At 47.5% G+C, this 25,215-nt stretch overlaps 1 protein-coding gene across 2 annotated transcripts; it reads right to left on the bottom strand.

Annotated features, from left to right (window-relative positions):
- Positions 1-442: 442 nt before the first annotated feature.
- Proc (protein C, inactivator of coagulation factors Va and VIIIa) lies at positions 443-18,863 on the bottom strand. Of its 2 annotated transcripts, none has more exons than XM_041660167.1 (9): positions 18,794-18,863; positions 15,875-15,955; positions 14,879-15,042; positions 14,011-14,035; positions 13,750-13,887; positions 13,521-13,655; positions 3,782-3,921; positions 2,456-2,573; positions 443-1,138 (listed from the first exon to the last, which is right to left on the bottom strand). In XM_041660167.1, exons 1-9 carry the CDS (start codon positions 18,837-18,839, stop codon positions 549-551), a joined length of 1,437 nt encoding a protein of 478 aa, XP_041516101.1. In that variant the 5' UTR covers positions 18,840-18,863; the 3' UTR covers positions 443-548. The 2 variants fall into 2 exon arrangements, with proteins under 2 accessions (XP_041516101.1, XP_041516100.1); XM_041660166.1 differs by having other exon boundaries at positions 14,879-15,045; positions 18,794-18,856.
- Between the last annotated feature and the right edge of the window lie 6,352 nt (positions 18,864-25,215).

The raw sequence follows: 25,215 nt of genomic DNA, 5'->3' as shown, positions 1-25,215 counted from the left end.
CACACACACACACACACACACACACACCATCCCCACCACCCCAGCTGCCCCCAGGAGCAACAGAAAAGAGAAGCAGCTGAACTTGGGGGTGCGTCCTTGGTTTGAATCCCCGCTCCACCACATGGCCCCTCCGAGCCTCACCTGCCTCTACCGGAGGCCGCTGATGAACTTTTCTGACCTGCAACTAGCACCAGCTCCTTCTGAAGCCTCAAGAAAGGTTCTAGTCTCGTATAGTCACATTAAAAAAAAAAAATCCTGTCTATGAACCACCACCCCCAAGTTATATCAGCTTCGGATCCCACTGGATCCCCCCAGCCCCACAGAACTGTTTGAGTAGTTAAGCAGGTTCTTTTTGTAAAGTATCTGGTGTATAGTAGATGCTCACTTAATGTTACTTTTCTCCAGGATGGCCCATAAAAAGGATGCAAAGACAGACAGGAACTCAGGTTGGCATGTTTGTTGGGTGCCCCTTTAATGTCCTGTGCTGTGGTATTCACTAGCCCAGCCTCACTCTAAAAGTGGGGTCCAGAGATGAACAGGAAGGGGCGCTACAGACCCTGGCCCTTCAGGGAGGCGTCCTTGCTGCCAATGTAGCTGTTGATCCATTCCAGGTAGCGGCTTACTTTGGTGTAGACACCATAGTTGTTGAGTTGCCCGCAGCCCTCGCCCCAGCTCACCAAGCCCACCAGGAACCAGGTGCCCCGAAAGAAGACCACCATAGGTCCCCCACTGTCACCGTCACAGGCATCTCTGTTGTCACCAATGATGCCCGCACACAGCATGTTCTCTGAGACCACATGGTTCATGGCCTGGATGCAGTCATTTCGTGGGGCCACAGGGATGCGGATGAAGGTGAGGATAGAGGTGCGGTTTCTCCTGCCATCCTTGTCCTTGTCGGTTTGGTAGCCCCAGCCTGTCACCACCGTCTCCTGGCCGGCCTGAGTGAGCTCTCGCTCTGCCAGGCCATCGTTCGGCAGGCAGATGGGCACTATGGTCTTAGACAGAGTGGCTGGCTCAGCCAGGCGGAGCAGAGCAATGTCATTGTCACTGGTGATCCGACTGTAGTTAGGGTGGATGAGGACCTCCTTGATGTCCAGGTCCAATTCCCAGTGGTCCCTGCGGCGCAGATCGTACTCACCTGCAAGGCAAAGACGCTATCAAAGTAGGGTAGGCTGGGGGAGCCTACCTGACCGTGCTGCTTCTGCCGCCCAGCTGCGTGGTGCCCTGAACTGGGTCCCTGTTCCTCAGATCCTCAGAAAAAGTGAGTTTTCCTGCCAGGGGTATGAATAGTGGGCCCTTGGGCATAAGTTCCTAAGGGGAAGGGGGCTGGTCTGCACTCAGAATTCACAGATGGAACAGTAAAATGAAGATTGAAAGAACAGAAAAGCCAGAGGCTCCTGTAGACAGAAAGGGAAGAAAGAGCAATCCTGCTGGAGAGACCAGCTCCAGGGCAGCAAGACCCAAAGACGAGCAGCAGCAAGATCCAAGGGGGAGCAGCAGCAAGCCCCAGGCAGGCACTGCTAGCGAGAATGATCTGAACCACAGAGAAGAGACAGGTCCTCCCTGCCAGCTGATGGTTCTGGGAAGTAGAGCCACGGGCCATTGTCCACACTGTAGGTGGTGAGCAGCGTATCAACTTTGTCATTCTCAGTGCACCTTGTCTTTTATTACGTGTGTGCTTACATAGGTATGTATGTGTGTGTGTCTGTATGTATGTGTGTATGTATGTGCTTGTGTTCATAGAGGGTGCGTGTGTGTGAGCGTGCATACAGAGGCCAAAAGTCAATGTTTGGTATCTTCCTCAATTGCTCTCCATCTTATATTGGAGGCAGAATCTCTCATTGACGCTGAAGCTCACAGGTCCAGCTACACTGACTGGCCAGCAGACCCACGGGCCCTCCTTCTCTGCCTTTCCGGCACTGGGATTAGTTATACTCTACCATGTCTGGATTCTACATCGGTGCTGGGAACTGAACTGAACAACTTTGACTCACTTTTCTTCCTTTTGGTCTGCTAAAAGGCCCTCCAGAAATGGTTACAGAGTAGGGCCTAGACGTGGGGACCCTCAGACTCTTGGGGGAGCAGCTAGCAAGACGGGCCAACACTGCACAGCTTCACCCTGTCAGTTTTTCTGGAGCTCACAAGGTGTCGTGGGGCTGACCATGGCTGGGTGCTGAGGCCCACGCAGAGCGGGCTCCGTAGGCGTGGGAGGGAGGAGACCTGGATGTATGATGCTCTCACAAACGTGTGGGCCTAGATCTGAAATGAGCACCAGAAATTTCCCAGCTGACTGGTGTCCCAGTGAGAGCCGGGGCTAGCACAGATGCCTCTGTCCCCCAAGCGTCCTCCGTGGAGCCTGACTAGTAAGTGCCAGGATCACGCACCCTGGGACAGCAAGCCTGCTTCACCTGCTCCGCCCAGGCCGCTGGCTGCTCGCGCCCAGCCTCCGTCTTACCGAGCCTCACAGTAAGCTTCTTGCTGTTCACCATGCAGTGGGCTGCCGTCAGCACCCAGGAGGCATGGATGAGTACGCCTCCACAGGCCAGCTTCTTCTTGGAGTCCAGAAGGATCGCCTGTAAGTGACATCGCAGGCTGCCTCACAGGACCCTCCCTCCGTAGTTCCCAGCCCTCCCCTGGGTTCCTGGTCCCACTGACACACACAGCCTTCAGGTCTTTCCCAGGTGTTTTCTGTTTGTGACACTGTCTGGTATCGGCTGTGTCAGGGACTCTTCCTGACATAGCCTATGGTGTTCCAATAGTCACCTTCCGCCATACCCACATCAAAGCACTTTCGTGCTGGGGCTTGGGACAGGCCTTACATTCTCTGGGGAGCCTTTTTGGTACTCAGGCTGCTTGGGGCACCTCTCTCAGGCCTCCCTCTGCCCCTGTCCTGATGGGCATCCTGGTCCCCATCCTACTGAGCTATTTCCAGAGTTTCTAAGCTCCCCAAATTGGTGAGCTGCTAGCCTGCTCCTCATTCCAGAGCCTGGCGAAGATGAGAAACAAGTAAATGTTTGCTCCGCATTGAAGCTGGGAAGCTCAGGGTCATCTCTCCCTTCTCATTTTCTCCTACACTAGCGCCTTCTCCAGAAACATGGTCCCTACCTTAGTTCCCACCCACAAAAGCTCTGTCTCTCCATCTCTTCCTCGACACTGGAGCTCTTCCTCCTGTTTGCTCCCACCTATGCTGTGCTGGCCAGTTCTATGTCAGCTTGACCCCAGCTAGAGTTATCTGGAAGGAGGGAACCTCAGCTGATAAGATGCCTCCGTAAGACCCAACTGGAGGGCATCTTCTTAAGTTGAGACTGATGGAGAATGGCAGAGCCCATTGTGGGCGGGGCAACACGTGGGCTGGACTCTTGCGTTCTAGAAAAAAGCAGGCTGAGCAAGCATGGAGGGAAAGCCAGTAAGCAGCACCCCTCCATGGCCTCTGCATCAATTTCTGTCCCCAGGTCCCTGCCCTGCTTGAGTCCCTGTCCTGATTTCCTCTGTTGATGAACTGTGATGTAGAAATGTAAGCCAAACAAACTCTTTGCTTCTCAAGTTTCTTTGGTCATGGTGTTTTGTCACAGCAACAGTAACTGTAACTAAGACATTTGCCTTTCCCTGCACGTGCCCATTCCAGCTCCAACCCCAGCCCCAACCCCAGCCCCAACCCCAGCCCCAGCCCCAGCCCCCTGCCCATACACTTTCCCCTCTGACCCCCCTGCCCCCTCAAGCAGCAACTCTTCTCTCACGCCAGCAGGGGTCCCAGAAGACTGTCTCTCCTCCATGCCCTCACCTGCCAAGGACTGTCTCCCTGCTTCGTCAGTGTTCCGTTGACAATCCTTGGATCTTGTTCTAGTTCATCTTCTGGGTCTGTGTTCCTGTTCTTGCGTTTCTTCTCCATCCGCCTCCCCAGCTTTCCGCACGGAAAATTCACTGAGAGTAAAAGAGGATTGGTAAAGGGTTTCCCTGGCAAGACTCCCAGAACCCTCTCGTCTGTCTGTAGGCTAAGCTGCCACCGTGGAGGATTCACAAAGTACGGCTTGGGACTCAAAATCAAATAGTGCCACCTACCGGCCAAGCACTGTTACTACCTAAGTGTGCCTGAGCTGCTGATGAAAGGTGTGTGGATTCATTACACTCCAGGGTTATGGGTGATCGATTATCCCAAGATATATAAGAAAGGCTCCTGTTTGGATGTTACCAAGCTCCTAGGGAGATGATAAATTACATGGACGGGTCTGCGGATATGACTCAGTTGGTAGGATGCTTGTCTAGCACACATACGGCCCTGGGTGAGATCCCTACTGCATGAACCAGGCATAGTAACACACATCTGTAACCACAGCATTGGGAAAGTAAGGCAGAAGGATCTGAAGTCCAAGGTCATCTTAGGCTACACAGTGAGTTTTAGGTCAGCCTGGGCTACATGTGACCTTATCTCAAAGTAGGGGGGCAGATTATGGAGAAAAGGCTTAGTATTTTTTTTTTCTCTCTAAAGGTGCATGAGTGTTTTACCTGCATGTATACGAGTACACTGCATTTAGGTACACTGCGTGTGTCTGATGCCCTCAGAGGCAGGAAGAGGTCACCAGATTCTCTGGAACTGGAACTAAGGATAAATGGGAGCTGCCTTGTGAATCACAGTCCTGTGCAAGAACAGCAAGTACTCTAAATTGCTGAGTCATCTTTCCAGCCCCAGAAGGGTGTGTGTGTGTATATATATATAGAAGCCAGAGGTCAACATTAAGTGTCTTTCTTGTTTCTACACTTTATTCTTGAGACAGCCTCTCACTGAGTGTAGAGCGTGATTGGCAGTGACCCCTAGGGATCCTACTGCCTCTGCCCCCTCCCCGCCCCCAGCACGCTGAGGCTATAGGCACGTACAACCACGTCTGGCTTTTTTAATGCAGATGCTGGGGATCCAAACTCAGGTCTTTGTGCCTGCATGGGAGCTGTCAGCCAAGCTGTCTCCAGCTCTGGGCGATTCATTTTGAAACCTCTCTTCCCATAGCAGTGGGCACACCGTGGAAATCCAGGGGCTGCTGGTCTTGGAGGTCTGCTCCTAGAAATGTTGAATGCTAGTTGGGGGATCTAAGCTGGTGAAGTGGAGAAACACCATCAGCAGGGGAAGTGAGGAATAACAGAACGGAAAGCAGACAGCAGCAATGAAATTCCAGAAACTGGCCAGTAGGTAGACATAGTAACTGGTTTGGCAAACCTAGAAGCAAAAGTCTCTCCTAGAAGCAAAGTTCCCAGAAGCTGGGATTTCACAGACAACACCTTTCTGGAGTCCTCTAAAGCCCGGGGTGGAGGCAGTACAGATAAGACTGCAGGTGGGGCATGGTGCGAGCTGACAAGGGAGTCTTGGGGAGCCCTCCTCATGGTTTGCCTCCCCTTTCTCACCTAAAGAGATCCATTCCTGCAGAAGGGGAATCAGAGGCCGTGAGAAAAGACTACAGACAGTTCTGTGGCCCAGTGGCATGGCTAGAGGGCCTCAGGCTGCAAAAATGACAGAGCCTCTGCCTGTTCCTCTGCCCATTCTGCTCCTGGGTGCTGGAAGGCAACTGAGCGCACCCACCAGCCTTGTAGGCACTCTCCTCAAACCCTGCCGCAGTGTTCAGACCTAAGGATCCGAACCAAGTGTCTGCGGATGACTCTAGCCTTCAGGAAAGCTTGCAGGAAGGCAGGCCCGTGGGGACTTCTTGAAACTTCCTGGACATGTATCATTTCAAAATACAAAGAAATGCTTCAGCATTGGGAAGCACTGACTGCTCCCCTAGAAGACCCAAGTTCAATTCCCAGCAGCCACATGGCGGTTCACAGCTGTCTATAGCTCCAGTTCCAGGGGATCAATTGAAACAGACATGCAAGTGGTACACACACACACACACACACACACACACGCACGCGCGCGCGCGCAAGCAAAATACTTATTCACATAAAATAAACAAATCTCTAAAAAATTACCCAGTTTAAATGTGTGTTTTTGTACAGTGACTAGTAAAGTTGAAAATAGTTCCCTGAAAAAAAATGCAAAGTCAGGTCTGGGGACAAAGCTCGGGTGGTAGAATGCTTGCCTGGCATGCTTAAAGCTCTGTTTCACCCCGGTACCAAATAAAATCAAGTGTGCAAGCCCATAGTCACAGAACTCTGGAGATAGTGGCAGGAGGATGAGGAAATCAGCCATACCCAGCAATACTATGAGCTCAAGGCCAGCTTGAGATACATGAACTTGGGAAAGGTCAGATATGAAAAATAGAAGAGGTGATAAGCATCAATGTTGTAAGAGATCCAGAAAGACAACAAAGAAAGCACAGGGGAGCACAGGGGAGAGGGCCAACCAAATAATCTCAAGGTGAAGGGAGCAGGTGGACAACCTTCAGGCATTCAATCTCGCCCCTCTTCCCCACACCCAGTTCCCCAGCCTCATCCACATCTCTGTAGCACACCGCCAAGTGTAGCCTCTCCTTCCTTGCCCTACCACCAGCAGATCAGGAAGATCTCGTAAGGCTCCCTCAGCACCATCCTGTTGTCTCAGCCTCCACCTTGCACAGGCAACTCCCTGAATACCAGTGGCCATACCTGGCAGGACCCCAGAAGCATTCACTATCAGACAACCTATAGCCATAGCACTCCATAGGAACCAGAGAGGGCAACAAAAATCAATGAAGAGAACACCATCAGCACCTAACATTACAATCATCCCAAACCTGGATGCTTAGCCACCAGTGTCAAAATACAACCAACAACAGCCAGGGCAATATGTCTCCATAGAAGCCCAGCAACCCTACTACAGCAGGCCTGGAACATAGTTGAAGCACCAGACAAGGACTTCAAAATGGCCTTTATGAATATACTGCAGGTCCTTAAAAAGGAAATTAACAAATCCATTAAGAAATCCATGAAAACCAAAACAGTGTAATGAGGGGAAGAAAACAGTTTAAGACTTACAAGTGCAAATATAATCAATAAAGAAAATTCAAACAGAGGGAAAACTGGAAATGAAAAGTTTAGGAACTTGAGCAGGGAACTCAGAGGCAAGCCTCACCAACAAAATACAAGAAATGGAAGAGAAAATCTTAGGCATTGAAGATAAGATAGAATAAATGGACACCTCAGTCAAAGAAAACATTAAATATTAAAAAATTCAGGTACAAAACATCCAGGAAACCTGGGACACTAAGAAAAGACCAAGTCTAAGAATAATAGGAAGGAGAAGAAATCCAGACAAAAGATATAGAAAATATTTTCAAAAAAATTATAGAAGAAAATTTCCCCAACCTAAAAAAGGAGATAACTATCAAGGTACAAGAAGCATACAGAACACCAAACAAACTGGACCAGAAAAATGGATTCCCCTCCTCACCTAAGAACAGTAAACATATGCTGTGGAATAATCTCTTGTATACTGTGAAGATTTGCCATTCGAATTGGTTTAATAAAATGCTGATTGTCCAGTAGACAAGCAAGAAATATAGGTGGGGCAACCAGACTAAGAATGATGGGAAGGAGAAGGTTGGATTGAGGAGTCACCAGCCAGATGCAGAGGGAGCAGGAGATGAATGTGCCATGCTAATAAAGGTACCGCCACATGGCAGAGTACAAATAAAACATATGGACTAACTTAAAATGTAAGAGTTAGCTAGCAACAAGCCTGAGCTATCAGCCAATCATTTATAAGTAATATTAAGCCTCTGAGTCAATTATTTGGGAAGGAGTCGCTGGGTATTTGGGAACAGGCAGGCAGTTGGGAGAGAAACTTCCAAATACATATTGTGCCCAATGTGGGGCACAAATCCACAACTCTAGGATTAAGATGTGGACCCAGGAACTTCTCAGAGTGGGGCGATAATCGTGACTTCTGTTGGTACCTCTGCCATGAAGCTAAGTTCTTAGAACCAATGAATGTGGTAGAGCCAATCACCAAAGCACTGCTTTGGTCCTAGCCATGCTGCTTAGCAGTTTAAATAGTCATATGGTTAGAAAAAGAGATATGCAGTAAAGATAGATTCAGGCAAAACCCCTCTAAACAGGTTACAGTGTGTTTAAATATATATATATATATATATATATATATATATATATATATATATGCTTGAAAGAGAGCAGAAAGAGGATAGAGGAAGTCCTTAAAAAGGAAATCAAGTAAACAAATATAATAAGCCCTGTAAAGATGAGAAATACACAGAGAGTCTGGATACTGTATGTATTGTATTATCTTTACATTTTTTGACTGCTAATGAACAAATGATAACTTCCGAGAGACATTTGATTATGAAAGCTGCTAGAGTAAACCAACCTACATATTTTTAAGAATATCTTGACTTCAAAATTTAAGTTAAAAGATATGTTACTTTAGAAAATGTAATTTTAGGAATTGAGAGGCTGTGTATTCATTCTGGGTAAAGAAAAATCAGGTTTGATTGAGGAAGAGCCCCTGAAAAATCTCTGATGAAAACGGATGACCCAGATGATCCAATGTTTCTGGAGAGTGTCTCTGTTGCAGTTTCCTCTGAGTTCTATATCCAGAACAGCTTCAAGGCTGCTGGTTGAGATGATCCAGACCCACAGAATACTCCAGTCAGGACAGGACCATAATCCTAAATCTTCCCAAGGTTCTTCAAAGATTCCCAGTGCCCCCAATCAGCAGGAAATAGTCTAGAAAACTATGCCCACATTCTCAAAAATAAATCATGAATGTTTATCATCATTTAGGGGGTTGGTTACAAGTTGTTATGAACAATGGTCAAAAAAAACTAAACCAAAGAGATTAGATTCAAGGATCTTGTTCTGAAAAGAAAGAGGGAGAATGTAGAAATGATAGAATGAAAGAGTAGATTACTGTATCTACTTTAATCCAAAATATAACTGTTAATCTTACATATTTTACATTGGTATGGATTTTGGCTTATTGATACAAATAAAGTTAATTTTGTTATACTTTATGTATATTTCTACTATTGTTTAGGATATTATGTTTATGCAGTGAGAGTCAGAGATAGGCAGATCTCTGTGAGTTCGTGACCAGCCTGGTCTACAGCATGAGTTCCAGGATAGGCTCCAAAGCTACAGAGAAACCCTGTCTCAAAAAAAACAAAAAGAGTAATATGTAATTAAGAAATACAGATTAATGGTCATCTGTAATAGCAAACTTATAGTCATGTTAGGTATGTTTTCAAGGTTATACAGAGATATATTTCAGATAGATAAGCAATATTCAAACACTTCAAAGTCATTTAAAATGTTTTAAGAACTCAGACTTTTCTCAACGGTGAGAACAGTGCTACTCCTGGCAGCAACAATTACTTCAAAGAGGATGATGGACACCAAAGAAACTCTGTATGGAGTTTGTCTTCTTTTTTGCAAAAGCTAGCAATATGGGCAAAGAAACTACCCTTGCCTCAATTGCTGATAGTTACTGTCCAAACTGGACCAGCAGGATGCAAAAAGGGTGACTGATAAACTTTGCCAAGACAAGGTAGGATAGTCCTTCAAAATTACCTGCTTCACAGGAAAGTCTGTCAAATATGTTAAGTCTGTAAGGCAGTCCCCAACATTACAGAGGAACTTTGGGTGACTGTTCAGGCAGTTTGAGTTCCTTGTCATTAGGTAACATTTCACCTTCTGGGGTATTTGATGGGGTAGAAGACTAAATAGTTACAGTTTTCTTTAGTTATGATAAAAGAAAAATTAGGTACAAAACTTTGGACTCACGAAGATAAGATAGATAATAGAGTATTTTTTATCTAATTTTATGAAATACAAATAGCCTGGATATTGTAACTGTAATTCTAACTTGATAACTGTTTTTGTTGTTTACAATCTTACTATGTTAAAGTTAAAACCATCCTTTTTAATTAGACAAAAAGGAAGAAATGCTGTAAAATAATCCTCTTGTATACTGTAAAGATTAGTCACTCCAGCACTTGGGAGGCAGAGGCAGGTGGATCTCTGTGAGTTTGAGGCCAGCCTGGTCTACAAGAGCTAGTTCCAGGACAGGCTCCAAAGCTACAGAGAAACCTTGTCTCAAAAAAAAAAAAAACAAAACAAAAAAAGATTAGTCACTCAAATGGGTTTAATTAAACACTGATTGACCAGTAGCCAGACAGGAAGTATAGGTGGGGCAACCAAAGTAAAGATATGATGGGAAAAAGGGCAGAGTGAGGAGCTGCCGGCCACAGCCAGATGCAGAGGGAGGAGGAGATGAATGTATCATGCTAATAAAAATACTGCCACGTGTCAGAGTGTAAATAAAGAATATAGGTTAATGTAAAACGTAAGAATCAGCTAGTAATAAACCTGAGCTATCGGCCAAGCATTTATAAGTAATATTAAGCCTCTGAGTAAATTATTTGTGAAGCAGATGGGCAGGAGAGAAACTTCCAATCACAAACACAAAGAACAAAAAAAAATTAAAAGTTGGAATTGAAAAAGGGAAAAGACAAAATAACAAACAAAGGCAAATCTATTAGAATAACACCTGGCTTTTCCATGGAGACTCTAAAAGCAAGAGGGTCGTAAACAGATGTTCTACAAACTCTAAGAGATCACAGATGCCAGCCCAGAGTACCCAGCAAAACTTTCAATCACAGTAGGTGGAAAGAGAAAGACAAATGGTGTTGGTCAGATTGGATGGTTGCAAGTAGAAGAAGGAGAATAGATCTATCTTTAGCACTCTGCACAAAATTCTACTACAAAGGGATCAAAGACCTTAACACAAGGACAGATACACTACACCTGATAGAAGAGAAAGTAGATAATAGCCTTGAACTCATTTATACAGGCAAAGACTTTCTGAGCAGAACAGTGATATTACAGGCACTATGATCAATATTAATAACTGGGACCTCATGAAACTGAAAAGCTTGAGTAAGGCAAAGGGCACCATTATTTGGACAAAGTGGCAGGCTACCGAATGGAAAAAGATCTTTACCAATTATTCATCTGAGAGAGGGCTGATATTTAAAATGTATAAAGAACTCAAAAAACTGGACATCAAGAAAACAAATAACCCAACTAAAAATTTTTGTATGGCTCTAAACAAGTCTCAAAAAAAGAAACTCCAATGTGTGTGAAGCACTTAAAGATATTTTCAGCATCCTTAGAGGGAAAATGCAAATTAAAACTACTTTGAAATTTCATCTTACAGTAAGCATTTCATGTTACAAAATCAATAAAAACAATGACAGCTCATACTGTCAAAGAGCACGGGGAACACGTGTCTGTTGCTGGTGGGAGTACAAAGTTGTCCAGCTACTATGGAAATCAGTGTGGCAGTTACTCAGGAAGATGGGAATCAATCTATCTCAAGATCCAGCTAAAGCCGGGCGCTGGTGGCGCATGCCTTTAATCCCAGCACTTGGGAGGCAGAGGCAGGCGGATCTTTGTGAGTTCGAGACCAGTCTGGTCTACAAGAGCTAGTTCCAGGACAGGCTCCAAAACCACAGAGAAACCCTGTCTCGAAAAACCAAAAAAAAAAAAAAAAAAAAAAAAAAAAGATCCAGCTATATCCCTCTTGGGTATATACCCAGGATGCTTCGTCCTACTACAGAGACACTTGCTCAACCATATTTATAATAGCCAGAAACTGGAAACAACATAGGTGTTTGTCAGTGGGTGAATGGATAAAGATAATGTGGTATGTTTACAGATTGAAATATTACTCGTCTCTAAAATAAATAAATGAATAAAATAATGAAATTCTCAAGTAAATAAATGAAATTGGAAAAAAAATCATCCTGAGTGAGGTAACTCAGGTGGTCTATCTTCTCTTGTGTGTGGATATCAGTTGCTAAGTCATCGACAAGCAAGCTACAGTCCATATAACCACAGAGGTTAGGTAGAGAGTGAGGGACTGTGGAGGACAGATGGCTCTCCCGAGGAAGGGGAAATAGACAGTTATAGATAGGGAAGGAACTGGAATGGGAGGATCAAATTGGGGGGGGGCGAGTTGGGGTGGAGTGGGGAATATGAGGAGGGATGGATAGAACTATGGGCCATTTGAGGGGTTATGTGGAAGCCTAGCACAGGAGAAGCTTCTTATAGCATATACATATATGAAGGCACTCTAAATGAAATTGCCAAATAATAAGGGAGACAGAGGTACAACAGGACATTTCTTGTCACCAAAGGAAGCTTCCAGCACCAGGAATGGACTGCATCTAATTGAGTTCTTTGCCAAAGGTGTCCCACGGGAACCTCCAAACAACCTAGCCTTTTGCCAAGGCTACTGGTGGCGCTCCACAGACTGAAGGTAAAGTAATGTCCTGTCATGGACTAGTATTCATGGCACTGGAAGGCACGCTACATGCTACCCAAGGGGAAAGGCAAACACCAACCTATAAACCCTTCCATCTACAAGAGTGCCCTGCAAGACACGCTCGTGCAATCGTGGCACAAAGCTTGTGGGAGTGGCCAACCAACCAATGTCTGAGTTAAGGCCCATTCCGTGAGACAGAACCCTCACCCAATGCTTCTTGGTGGTCAAAAACCTGAGACTAGATAGGTCAGGGACTTGGGGACTTGGGGGAAAACCAAATATTATTGTTTTACTAAAGGAATGTAGCAATAAAATGGCTCTTAAGGACATTCTGTTGTTCTCATAGAGCGGTGCCTTGCTCAGCCATCATCAGAGATAGCGTCCTCCTGCAGGAAATGAGACAGAGTCCAACAGGCCGACAACACACAGAGAACCAGAGGCCTTGGAATACTCAGCCCTAAAAGAGACGTCCCCATCAAATTCTTCCCCTCAGGGTTCAGGGTACTGTGAAAGAGGAGGCAGAAAGAGTGTAAGAGCCAGAGGGGATGGAGGACACCAAGGAATCAAGGCCTTCTAGACACAGCGTATGAACTCACAAAGACTGTGGCAGCATGCACAGGGCCAGCGTGGGTCTGCACCAGCTGAGTGGAGAAGTGGACACATACCCCATCCCTACACCAGCAGCTATCTCCAACTGATAGCCATTTGCAAATGAAAAGTAAGTGTTCTCCAAGGGAACCTTCCTGGGGAAACAAACCGCTCTTAAGGTCTTAAGGGTTGGCTCCATGCCCAGCAGTAAATGGCCAACACAGAATCAAGTCAGCTGGAGGTTCTTTTGCAATGAGAAGCCAGGGCTTTTTCTGTAACCTTACAGATCCTCAGCGATACATACTATGGCTTCCTGTTTTGGGTCTTTATGGGATTCCCGAGTGTGCAGTGTGTGTGTGTGTGTGTGTGTGTGTGTGTGTGAGAGAGAGAGAGAGAGAGAGAGAGAGACAGAGAGACAGAGACAGAGACAGAGAGACAGAGACAGACAGACAGAGACAGACAGACAGACAGACAGACAGACGGAAACAGAAGACTGCTGTGCTCCAGGGTATGTCCAGGGATGCCTGAAGATTGGCAAATAAAGAGACTACATACAGGGTCCAGGAAGTGAGGAGCGGGGTATGTCCACCTGTCTTGGGTCCTCAAGATGTGTTAGCTTTCGGGGATGCCCTTCCTCCCTGCCTGCCTTAGGCCAGATGCTCTTTGCAGGCCTGCCTGGGCTCACCGGTAGACTTGCAGCGCTTGTGGTCGTCTGCCAGCTGGTAGCCTGGAGCGCAAGCGCAGCGCCGACTGCCGCCTTCCTCCAGACAGTAGTGCACGCAGCCGCCATTGTTCACCTGGCAGTCGTGGTATTGCCGCTCTGTGCGACAGAGGAGTGCAGACAGCTCGTGGTGGCCCTACTAGTTCCAGATCCCACCTCAGACCACCTCACTGCCTCGCAGAGGTCCCCTCACCCTCCTGGCAGAACCTGCCCTCCCAGCCTTTATCGCAGAAGCAGCTGAAGCTGCCCAGGCTGTCGATGCATGTGCCATGCCCGCAGCATGGGTTGTTGCACTTGTGGTCCAAGGGCGGAGCCTCGCACTGGTCACCATCTGTGAAAGACAGAGGGACGGGGCAGTAGAGGATGTGGGTACCTCCATTTTCCTTTCCAACCTCCACCGAACCTGGAGCAAGCTTTGATTATCCATCCATCCAGGCAGCTGGGACTCACTCACCGAAGTACTTGATCCAGAAGGCCAGCTGTGGCGGGAAGAGAGGGTAGAGTGTCAGGGCCCAGCACCGCTACTAGGGGACACCCTTGAGGCACTGCCTCCTCCTGGATACCAGCTGTCCAGTGAGTGGAAAGGGCTTTCAGACAAACAGCTGCCTTAGTGCTCCTGGCTGCCCACCCCACGACATCCCTTTCCACGCAGCAGGGCTCTCCCCACCGGGTCATCTACTCCCACAGCAGCGTCCTCAGTGGAAAGAATCTAAAGCCCTCACAGATTGTTCTGCCCCCTTTGGACCATCCAGGTGTGAGACATGACTTGCTGGCTCAGAGTCTGTGTTCTAACTAGCCCTCAACTGACTGAGGCTCAGAGTGCCCCGTGGGGACAGACATTAGAAAGTCCTGGTCAAGCCCGGCGGTGGTGGCGCACACCTTTAATCCCAGCACTCAGGAGGCAGAGACAGGAGAATCTCTGTGAGTTCGAGGCCAGCCTGGTCTACAGAGCGAGTTCCAGGACAGGCTCCAAAAGCCTTGTCTCGAAAAACAAAACAACAAAACAAAACAAACAAAAAGTCCTGGTCACACACCTAACCATAAGGTAAGGGGCAGCGTGGAGGTGAAGACCACCTGGTCACATGAAGGGACCGCTGGAGAGATGCCCAGACCTTCTTTACCCTGACATTAATTTCAGGGTCCTGGTTCCTATAGTCCCCTGTGCTCTGACCAAGCCTTTAAATAAGGTTAGCATCCACCAACTCTTACAACTCTAAGAAGCTCCCCAATGGTGGTCATCACACCCACTGCTCCTCTAGGTCCCATCCAGCCCCCAGCCCACCCCTGAGCCCCACCCTCTGGACCTAGCCATGTAGCCTTACTGTATCTTCCACATTTTGGAAAATCTCCTTGGCCTCCTCAAAGTCACAGATCTCCTCCACACACTCCCGTTCCAGGTTGCCCGGCCGCATCTCCTCCAGGAAAGTGTTGGCACGTTTGGCCCGCAGCACCTGATGGGCACGCTCACTGCTGGAGAACACTGGGTCTGCTTTGGGATGGGAGTCAATGTGGTGGAGGGACCCAAGAGAAGCCAGGGGGGATCTGAAGAACCCCAGCTAGAGCCTGGGAAGACCTCAAGACCTCGCCTTATTATTATTATTATTATTATTACTATTACTATTATTATTATTCAGAGCATCCCAGGAAGGATGCTGTGCCCTGCTCTACTGCTCCGTTCCCAGATCCCCGCGGGAGAACAGCAGCATGGCCCTTCTGACACAGACAGACCTTGCTTTGAAGGCACACTCAACAGCGTGTGCTGTGCAGAGTGGAGTGCATAGGGTCAACGCCAGACCTTGCCACCTTTAAAACTGCAGGTATGTGGGCTTGAGAAACAGCCTGACATAATGCTGTCCAATAATAAATAAATGAGAATAGTAAAGACTAAGACTGCAAAGTGAAATCCGTCTCACACGTCTCCCAGCGTAGCTGAGTGAGCCCAGCTGGCCTCACCCTTGATTTCCCACACCCTCCCATCTCTTCCCCTTGAGCAGGGGCACCTGGAGAACAGAGACCTGTTAGTCTGCTCTGAGAGATGCCCATCTTGGGTAGGACAAGAGCTAAGAGGGAGGGACTGGATCAGAAGCATGCAGTAGGGGCTTGGGCAATGAGTGTAGAGGAAGACGTGGCCACCTGAGCTGAGGTAGCAGAGGAGGGAGAGAGCTGGGATGGGCAGGGCAGCCTAGAAAAGGACTTGGTAAACAGAACACTCAGGGAAGGACCCAAGTTCAGGAGACAGCCGGTTCATTTACGCTGGCGTCACAGGAAACCAGTGGAGGTCCTGAGGGTTTTTTGCACAGGGGTGGAGACCGTCTTACCAAGAGGTGTGCTAGAAATTCCCCAGGCGGCCAGGAACAGCAGGAAGATTCTGACTTGCCACATCCTGGAGCTGCTGACACCTGTCTGAGGAGAACCTCTAAGCTCCAAGGACATCCACAGTTGTTCTGCCCTCAACCCCCGAAAGTGGAATGAAAGGGTCGTCCCTGAGCAGGGGAGACATTTTACTCCCTAAAGCACTTGTTGTAGAAACATGAAGACTTGAATCTGATCCCCAGAACACATGTAAAACTAAAACAAAAATCTAGGTGCCGTGGCATGTTCTTGCAATCCCAGTACTGGGGAGGCAGAGGCAGCAGAGCCCTGCAGATGGCTGGCCGGCAGCCAGGATTGTTAGCTTGCCTGTCCAGCTCCAGTTGACCAGCTCCTGGCCAGTAGGAGGCCCTGTCTCAAAACAAGGTGAATAGGTCCTGAAGAAAATATCTGAGATCTGTCTCTTGCCTCCCCTTGTGTGTGTGCGCATGCACAAGAATGAAAGAAAAAGTAAGAAAGGGAGGGAGAGAGGGAAGGACACCTCTGTGTGCTCATTGTCTCTGTGGCGGCTGGGGCTGGGAGTAGGTTACACTGTTCACAGACAAACAGTCATTTGGCCTTTAGAGCTGGACACACACCAGCTACCTGAAAACAGAGAAGTCACTGCCTGGGGGCAAATTCCAGTGCGTGGGGCAGGGCAGGAGAGAGAGAGAAAGAGAGAGAGAGAGAGAGAGAGAGAGAGAGAGAGAGAAAGAGAGAGAGAGAGAGAGAAGTATTTGACAAGATGTTTACATGTTCCATGCCTTAAGTGTAAAATGGATAGTGTTGCTGGAATAGGGACCCACAGAAGGCCCCTGTGTGCGCATAGGCGTGTGCAGTGTGGAGACCAGGAGGCCCCCGTGTGTGCACAGGCGTGTGCAGTGTGGAGACCAGGAGGCCCCCGTGTGTGCACAGGCGTGTGCAGTGTGGAGACCAGCAGGCCCCTGTGTGTGCACAGGCGTGTGCAGTGTGGAGACCAGCAGGCCCCCGTGTGTGCACAGGCGTGTGCAGTGTGGAGACCAGCAGGCCCCCGTGTGTGCACAGCCATGTGCAGTGTAGAGACCAGGAGGCCCCCGTGTGTGCATAGGCGTGTGCAGTGTGGAGACCAGGAGGCCCCCGTGTGTGCACAGGCATGTGCAGTGTAGAGACCAGGAGGCCCCCGTGTGTGCACAGGCGTGTGCAGTGTGGAGACCAGCAGGGACCTTGGCTGTCCTTACCCAGGCATTGCCCACTTTTTCTCCCCAAGTTTTTGTGTGTTTCTTTTCTGAGGCAGTCATGATTGTTCCGGAACTTGCTATGTAGACCAGGCTGGCGTTGAACTCATAGAGATCTGCCTGCTTCTGCCTCCCAAGTGTTGAAACTAAAGGGTGCACCACCCTGCCTGCTTTCCACCTTGTTGTTCGAGACAAGCTCTCACAGCCTGGAACTCATCAAGCAGGCTGGTTAGCCAGCAAGCCCAAGCAAGGGATCTGCTGGTTTCTGCTCTCTAGCAGTAGGAGTTTAAGTGTGTGCCACCACACATGACTTTTTTGTTTTTAAAGAAAACATGTGTTCTAGGACAATAACTGAGGTCCTCACCTTTTTAAGGTAAGCACTGTTTCAACTGAGCCATCTTCCCAGCTTCCCCACCTCTCCTCCAAGCTGCTAAAGAAGTATTGGATACTGGATGGGGGTTGCAGCTCAGTAGGAGAGAACACACTTAGCATGTTTAAGACTCTGGGTTCAATCCTCCAACACTAGAACACACCACACACACCACACATACACATACACACACCACATACACTCCACACACACCACACACATACCACACACACCACACACACATACATACTACATACACCACACACACACCACCACACTCCACACACACCACACACATACCACACACACCACACACACACCACACACACACCACCACACACACCACACACATACCACACACACACCACACACACCACATATACATACTACATATATCACACACACTATACACACACCACACAACACACCACACACTCCACACACACACCACACACACACCACACACACACCACACACACCACATATACATACTACATATACCACACACACTATACACACACCACACACTCACACACACCACACACACCACACAGTCTCCACACACACCACACACACACACACTACACACATACCATACACACACCACACACACACACACAGTATACACATACCATACATACACCACACACACATCACACATACCACACACACACCACAGTCTCCACTCACTGTCACTGGCTCGGTCGAGGTTTACAACCACCCAATAGGTGAGCATTAATGTTTCTAGCCCCATTTCACGGGAAGGAACCGAGAAGCACAGAGGAGATGAGTGGCTTATCTACACCTAAGAGGAGGGCAGAGTTTGGTTTTAAGGACAAGCCTATGTGGTCCTAGCTCTGGAACCTTAACCTGTGCTCCAAACCAATAGTCACCCTTCAAGGCCTCTACTGTCCCCAAGACCAGGTGGGCAGGCCCTCCCGGCCTTCCATTCCTCCTTCACTGACTTCCTGGTTTATAGGTTCCATCTTAGAGAACAGGGTGCCGTGAGGTGGTGGGGGCTCTGGATATTGAGAGGCCTCTGAGGATGGCTCTGGGTCATGGAGGTCCCCTGGACTGAGCCCCACTTGATCTGCGTAATCGGATGTGTCCTGAGGGCCAATTGAATTATAGGGAATGCCAATCCATACTTTGGTCTAGAGAGAGTCTGGGCCCTGTTTCCCTTGGCCCCAAGCTTCAGTCAACCTGGAGATCCTTGGCTCAAGGTTTCCCCCTTCCTCACAGCCTGACTCTCTTCCCCATCCAGTCCTCCACAGCCTTGAGGTCTTGCCTTGAGAGGGACTTACCGGGGTGGGCCAAGGAGAAACTGCAATTTCGTCCTGGTGCCGCCATGTCAGTCTGGGAGTTGGGTTAATCCATAACCACAAATATTTGCTTTAGCCCTCAGTGTTGAACCTCCCTCTCCCCTGACAAACAAACAAAAAGGTTTTCTGTTCCCGGCTCTGTAAGGCTTCATATGTTCAATGCTCACCTTTGCCTACCAAAGAAAGAAGAGAGGGATGAGGGAAGGAAGGGTTGAGCATGTTTGAGCAGACTGGCAAACATGGTCTCATTTTAGCCTCACAGTGACTGGCTGAGAGCGGAATGGGAACCTTTACAAATAAACAAACATATTATAGCTTGTTTATGGGGAGGACACTCGAAAGTATTTCCATGTTTCATCAAACCCAGGATGCCATAAGAGAAAAAACCGTCTTACTGTCCCCTCCATTCTACGGGAGAGAACTCTCAGAAGTCTTCATTACTTGTCCAAATAGAAGGAGTTGGCTGGAGGCAGGCCTGGGCTAGAACAAGGCTTCCGGTTCACCTGGCCACTTTGTGAGCTAGTGAGAAAAAGGGAGGGTGACTCAGGAAAACTGCAGGGTGCTGCCAGCTAAGATGTCTTGGAACGAGAGAAGCAGACATAGCCCTAGCTATGTTCTGCAAACTGTCAGCATTTCCCAAGCACCTTCCTTCCTTGAGACTGGCTCTACCAGGAAACCTGCCATCTTTTCCTTGCCCTAAGGCTCTTGACGATTTTACCCTGCTCCTCCACAAAGTCTTTGTTCTGAACTGGGAGCTTGGCTCCAAGTGGTCCATCTGTCTTGGCACAGGGGGAAGTTGTTTGACCCAGAGAGCCAATCAGATTTTCTGTCTCAGTCCCGAGGAATATGATCTTAGTGAGCTGATGGGGTGTTGGGCTGGAGTCAGAAATTTGAGGAAAGGGAGGGCTGGTGACATGTTTGCCCAAGTTTTCCCCACTGGAGGTGAGGTGGGAGGCAGCAGGGAAGTTCTGGGATGGGTGAAGCAGAGGCGAGATGGACTGTGAGGTACTTAGAAATAAACTTACAGGAAGTGTAGAGGCAGTGGCTGTTTGGGAGCGGCTGTGGCGGCTGCCTAGAGGAGAACCGAGCTCCTGGTCAGTCAGCCATTAAAGACCAAATGCAGGGTCTGCTTGTGCACCCCGGAGAACTTTTTGTTTTGTCTCTATGCGGCAGTTCTACCCAGCTTTCCAGGAACTTGTGAAATAAACGCTTGTTGCAGGTGCTATTGCTCCAGGGGTGGCTGCCGCCCCACAAGCATGCGGCCGACCAGGCACAAGTGTTGCAGCTGCCCCGTGTCAGTGGCTTCCCTCTGCTTCCACTACTTCCGACAGCACTCACAAGGTCGGTTTCATTGCAAGACTAGCAGGGTGCACACACTAACCCCAACCTGCGTGCTGGACTCTGCCCAAGGTGGCAAAGTCCAAACCCAGAGGCTTCTGAGTCGTGATACTGATGAGCCCATGGCCTGGGAGTCATGTAGGCCAGGCAGACTGCTTGCAGGAGATCCTTGCACTTCCTCAGCGGAGCGCCTCATGACTTCAAACTTCCTGGGGGCCTGGAGCTCTGTGTCACCAGCCGCTAGTCGTTCAAGAGCTTTGAGCCCCTTTGCAGGTTTCTGGTGGGGGGACACTTCACCACCCCACCGCCGCCACTACACTGCACCAGGTCGAGGTCCTGGGTGGAGTGACCCTCGGATCCACTTTGATGGGAGTGTCTCTCTCAAGTGCACCCCAATTAAACCAAGCAAATATCCCAGCAGGACTTTGGTGGTAACAAAGCACTTGTGATTTCCAGAGCACAGCCTTGCACCCACTTTACGGAAGAAAGACATCCTAAAGGGAAAAGAAAAAGGGAAAATTTGGAAGGCAGTGAGCGATGAGGTGGTCTGAAAGCTTGGGATCAGAATCCCAGTGTCGAAGCTCAGTATGACTCCTTACTGACTGGACTACTTACCTTCTCCTGAGCCTCGGCTATACATCTGTAACATCCAGTGAATAAGATGTCCATTTCAGCTGGAATATTTACATTTTTTAAAAAAAGATCTATTTATTATGTATACAGTGTTCTGTCTGCATGTATGTCTGCAGGCCAGAAGAGGGCACCAGATCTCATTGCAGATGGTTGTGAGCCACCACGAGGTTGCCAAGAATTGAACTCAGGACCTCGGGATGAACAGCCAGTGTTCTTAACCGCTGAGCCATCTCTCCAGCCCCTATTTACATTTTCTTTAAAAGTCTTAATAGTGTTTGTATGTGCGTGTATGTGTTCATGTGTGCACGCATGTATGCATACAAGTATGCGTTCATGTATGTGTGTGTACATGTGTGTGTGTCTATGTGTGTGTCTGTGTTTATGTGTGTCTGTGTGTTTGTGGAAGTCAGAGGACAGCTTAGAGAGTTGATTCCCTCATTCTGCATTCCATTACATGGGCGCCAAGGGTTGAACCAAGATCTTGAGGCTTCCCAGCAAGTGTCTGTGAGAACAGACTCATTGTGCCATCCCTAAAAGTTTTAAAAACACCTAAAAGTTTTAAGTAAATGTTTTCTGCAAAGTAAACAGGGCCTTTGACTCAGATGATCACTGGACAATTCTCTCAAGGACATCTGTGGATATAAAAGCCAAGCAACTCTCCTGGGTGTAGGCAGAAAGGAAGCTGAGTCAGCATGGACTCCTGCCCATCCGGGTTTCTTGAGCCCTGCTCACAACAGCCCAGATGTGAAGCCAACCATGTGTCCATCAACATGGGGGTGCATAAAAAATGTGACACACATACATACACGCTGTGGAGTTTTTCTTAGCCTTAAGAGGAGTGAAATTATGTCACGCTCATGAAAATGGATACAGTCGGAGAGCATTATACTGAGTGAAATAAGCCGATTTGGAAGACAAAGATCACATACTTTTTCTTATATAAATAATCGTGTACATACACATATACACATATGTGTGTGACATGAAAGTCACATATATATGCGTGTATATGACATGAGGCTAGAAAGGAGACAATGGGGAGGGAGGGGTTTAGAGGCAGGAGGGGGGAAGAGCAAGAGACAGTAATGGAGAGAAGACAGACAAATATGCAGTATATGATACAAAGGTAGATAATATATATCTATCAACGATAGATGGATAATATCAAAGTGGAACGGGGACTCTGAGTGAGGAAGAAGGGAGTAGGACCAGGCAGAAGGAGTAAGGAAGGGTGCAAGGGCACATATGATCAAACAATGACATATATGTATGAAAATATCATAATGTTGCGTGTTCACTAAAAACATTAAAAACCACTTTTTATAAAAGACAGCTGCCGGCTGTCTGGAGTGGAGGTCAGGGGCAAGGTGAAGGACAGCTGTCTCGTGTCCCACCTTCGCAGCTCCCAACTTCAAGTCGCCTCAGGCATGTGAAGGGGTCTGTGGTTTGTTTGGTTTTATGTTTTCTTTTTTTCTTCTTTCTTTTTTTTTCAAACAGGGTTTCACTGCACAGCTTAGGCTGGTCTCAGCCCGTGACAATCCTCATGGCACAGCCTGCTAAGTGCTGGGATGACAGGCGCGTCCTGTCTTGTCAGAGTGCAGTCTGTTCTCACACCCCGGGTCACTCTCACTCGGCTGGTCGGCATTAGAATCCTGCCTTTGCAGGGTTGGCAGAGTGGTCTGTGGAGGGAGGGCCACTGGCCCACTGAGTGTCCCTTACCCCAACCCCAAGTTCTTGGTCAGTCCGTGTCTGCTCTCCTGAATGCATTATCCCTGGCTCTGTTGTGGAGAAGGCAGGGCAGGCCGGAAACTAGACAGAGTCCAGTTAACAACTGGCAGTGGTGGCTGGAGGTGCGGTTCAGATGATAGAGTGCCTGTCCTAGCGTGCAAAAAGCCCTCTCTGGGGTCTGAGCCCAAACTGCATAAACCAGGAATGATGGTGCACAGCACACCTGTAATCCCGGCACTCAGGTTATAGAGGCAAAAGGATCAAAAATGAAAGTTTGTACTTGGCTACTAGTAAGTTTGGGGACAGTTTGACCTATATGAGACCCTGAGACACTGCCACAAACAGCAAAGAAGGGGTGGTCAATGGAGCCAATCCCAGGGGCATTAAAAACTTTTTCTAAAAAAAGTCAGATTCGTTGAAGCAAACTTATAAGCAATAAAATCACCCCTTTAAAACATTCATTTTCCTTTGTTTTATATGTATTTTTGAATTATCTGATTGCGTGTATGTCTATGTGAGCTAATATGCCAGTGATGGTAGGTGCCTAAGAATTCCAGAAAAGGGTGTCAGATCCCTTCGAGCTAGAGTTATAGGCAGTCTTAAGCTTCCCGCGAGTGCTGGAAGCTGAACTCGGGTCCTCTGCAAGAGCAGTCTTAACTGGTGTCCCTCTCTCCAGCCCCAACCTCAGCCATTTGAATGCAATGTTCAGTCGGTTTTGATGAAGGCCGTAGCTGAACCAAGTCTACAGTTAGGGTATTGCACGTTTCTGTCATTCTCAGTTCTTTGGGCCATTCCCTGCTTCCGGCCACCACCAATCTGATTTCTACCCCTGTGGTTTCTGGCCTAAGTGGACTTCTCAGGAGACATTATTTCCACTGGCTTCCTTCTCTCATACCAGTCCCTCTATTTTGTTACTGAGCTGCCCCATCGCATGAATACAGCACAGTGGGTTATTCATTCGCTAAGTTGTTGACTCCTATTAAATACAGATTCCGGAACACTCGTGTGTAGGTGTTTGTGTGAGTACACATTTTCATTTCTCTTAGGTAAATATCTAGGAAAGGGTTTGATGAATCATGCAGTGATTTCATGCTTATGTTCACACCATTATCTAAAGTTCAGATGGCTACACAAAAATATGCATGCTTCAGCGGTACACGGCTGTATCGCAACCATTGGTTAATCAAAGAATCTGCTTTGGCCTATAGTAGTGGAAAAGATATAGCAAGAGTATAGGTAGTCAATGGGAAGCCATCTAACCGCCCCAGGAGACAGACGCCAGACATGGCACAGAACTTTACCTGGTAAGCCACAGCCACGTGGCGACACACAGATTAATGGAAATGGGTTAAGATAAAAGAGCTAGATATAAATATGCATAAGCTAATAGGCCAAGCAGTGTTTTCATTAAAAAAAAAGAGGAAAATTGGATGGAATAGTAGGCAGATTAGTGTGAGCTTACTCACACTAATAATAATAGTAAGTAATAGAGTGAGCTATTATTTATAGGCAATTTACATTGGTATAGATTCTTGTATAGTGATACAAATTCAAATTATATTGAATATGCTCCTATTTATGCTTACAATATTTGTACACCTAGGTAGTTATTTTGTCATATTGTATTGAAGAAAACATGTTTTGGGGCTGGAGAGATGGCTCAGTGGTTAAGAGCACTGCCTGCTCTTCCAAAGGTCCTGAGTTCAATTCCCAGCAACCACATGGTGGCTCACAACCATCTGTAATGAGATCTGGTGCCCTCTTCTGGCCTGCAAGCATATATACAGGCAGAATACTGTATGCATAAATAAAGAAATAAATAAAAAAGGAAAGAAAACATGTTTTTGAGAACTAGAGAAAACATGTTTTTGTGAACTAGTTGTGACCCTACCCTACCTATTGACTAGAATGTTAGGTGTTTTCCAACAGCCTGCAGGTGCTTCCCTGTCCTTCGCCTGACCCAGCAACCGCCCATCCAGCCTTTGACATAACCAATCATAGTAAATGCCCTTAAAATGAGCCAATCCCTGCGTTTGACAAACAACCCACTGTACCTCCTCCCTGAATATGTATTTTTTTTTTTTGCCTTTAAAAGTAGCCTGTATTAGCTAGTCAGGGCTTCTCTCCCTCGCCTGGCTGAGGAGCCCATTTGTGCAAACGAGAATAAAATTCCTCTTGCTTTTGTACTTCCTGGTGAGTGGTTCCATGGGGCGACCCTCCTGAGGAGTTAGCATCCCAGAGTTGGGGGTCTAACAGTATGCATGCATGCTTCTATCTCTGCTTAAGACATTTTGTATATTGATATAATTTGGGGATATATTTATCATATTGCACTATACAATTCTACCTCTGATCAAGAAACTTATATATTGTTTACATTTTGAGGTAATTGTTCCCATTTGCTGCACAGTTGTTTAAAGATTGTTTAATATTCTAATATGAAGCCTTAGCCTTTAAGCTATATAGGTATTAAGAATTATAGGTCAATAGTCATCTATGTTTGTCATACTTAGAGTTAGACTAATTAGGTTCTTTCTTTCTTTATTTTTTTTGGGGGGTTTTTCGAGACAGGGTTTCTCTGTGGTTTTGGAGCCTGTCCTGGAACTAGCTCTTGTAGACCAGGCTGGTCTAGAACTCACAGAGATCCGCCTGCCTCAGCCTCCCAAGTGCTGGGATTATTTAGATAATATAATTAGATAATATAA

Source organism: Microtus oregoni, unplaced genomic scaffold (genome assembly GCF_018167655.1).
Source record: "Microtus oregoni isolate MIOR12 unplaced genomic scaffold, Mior012 000011F_ref0000422, whole genome shotgun sequence".
Classification (NCBI taxonomy): Eukaryota; Metazoa; Chordata; class Mammalia; order Rodentia; family Cricetidae; genus Microtus; species Microtus oregoni.
This window is presented reverse-complemented; position numbering and strand designations above follow the sequence as displayed.

What these genes read in the sequence shown, in the direction of transcription:
- Proc (XM_041660166.1), bottom strand. Translation starts at nt 18,839, where the DNA reads ATGGCGGCACCAGGACGAAATTGCAGTTTCTCCTTGGCCCACCCCG. An exon ending in TTTCTCCTTGGCCCACCCCG is followed by an intron (nt 15,956 to 18,793) that starts GTAAGTCCCTCT and finishes CTCCTCAGACAG; the next exon opens with GTGTCAGCAGCTCCAGGATG. An exon ending in CAAGCGCTGCAAGTCTACCG is followed by an intron (nt 3,922 to 13,520) that starts GTGAGCCCAGGC and finishes TTTTACTCTCAG; the next exon opens with TGAATTTTCCGTGCGGAAAG.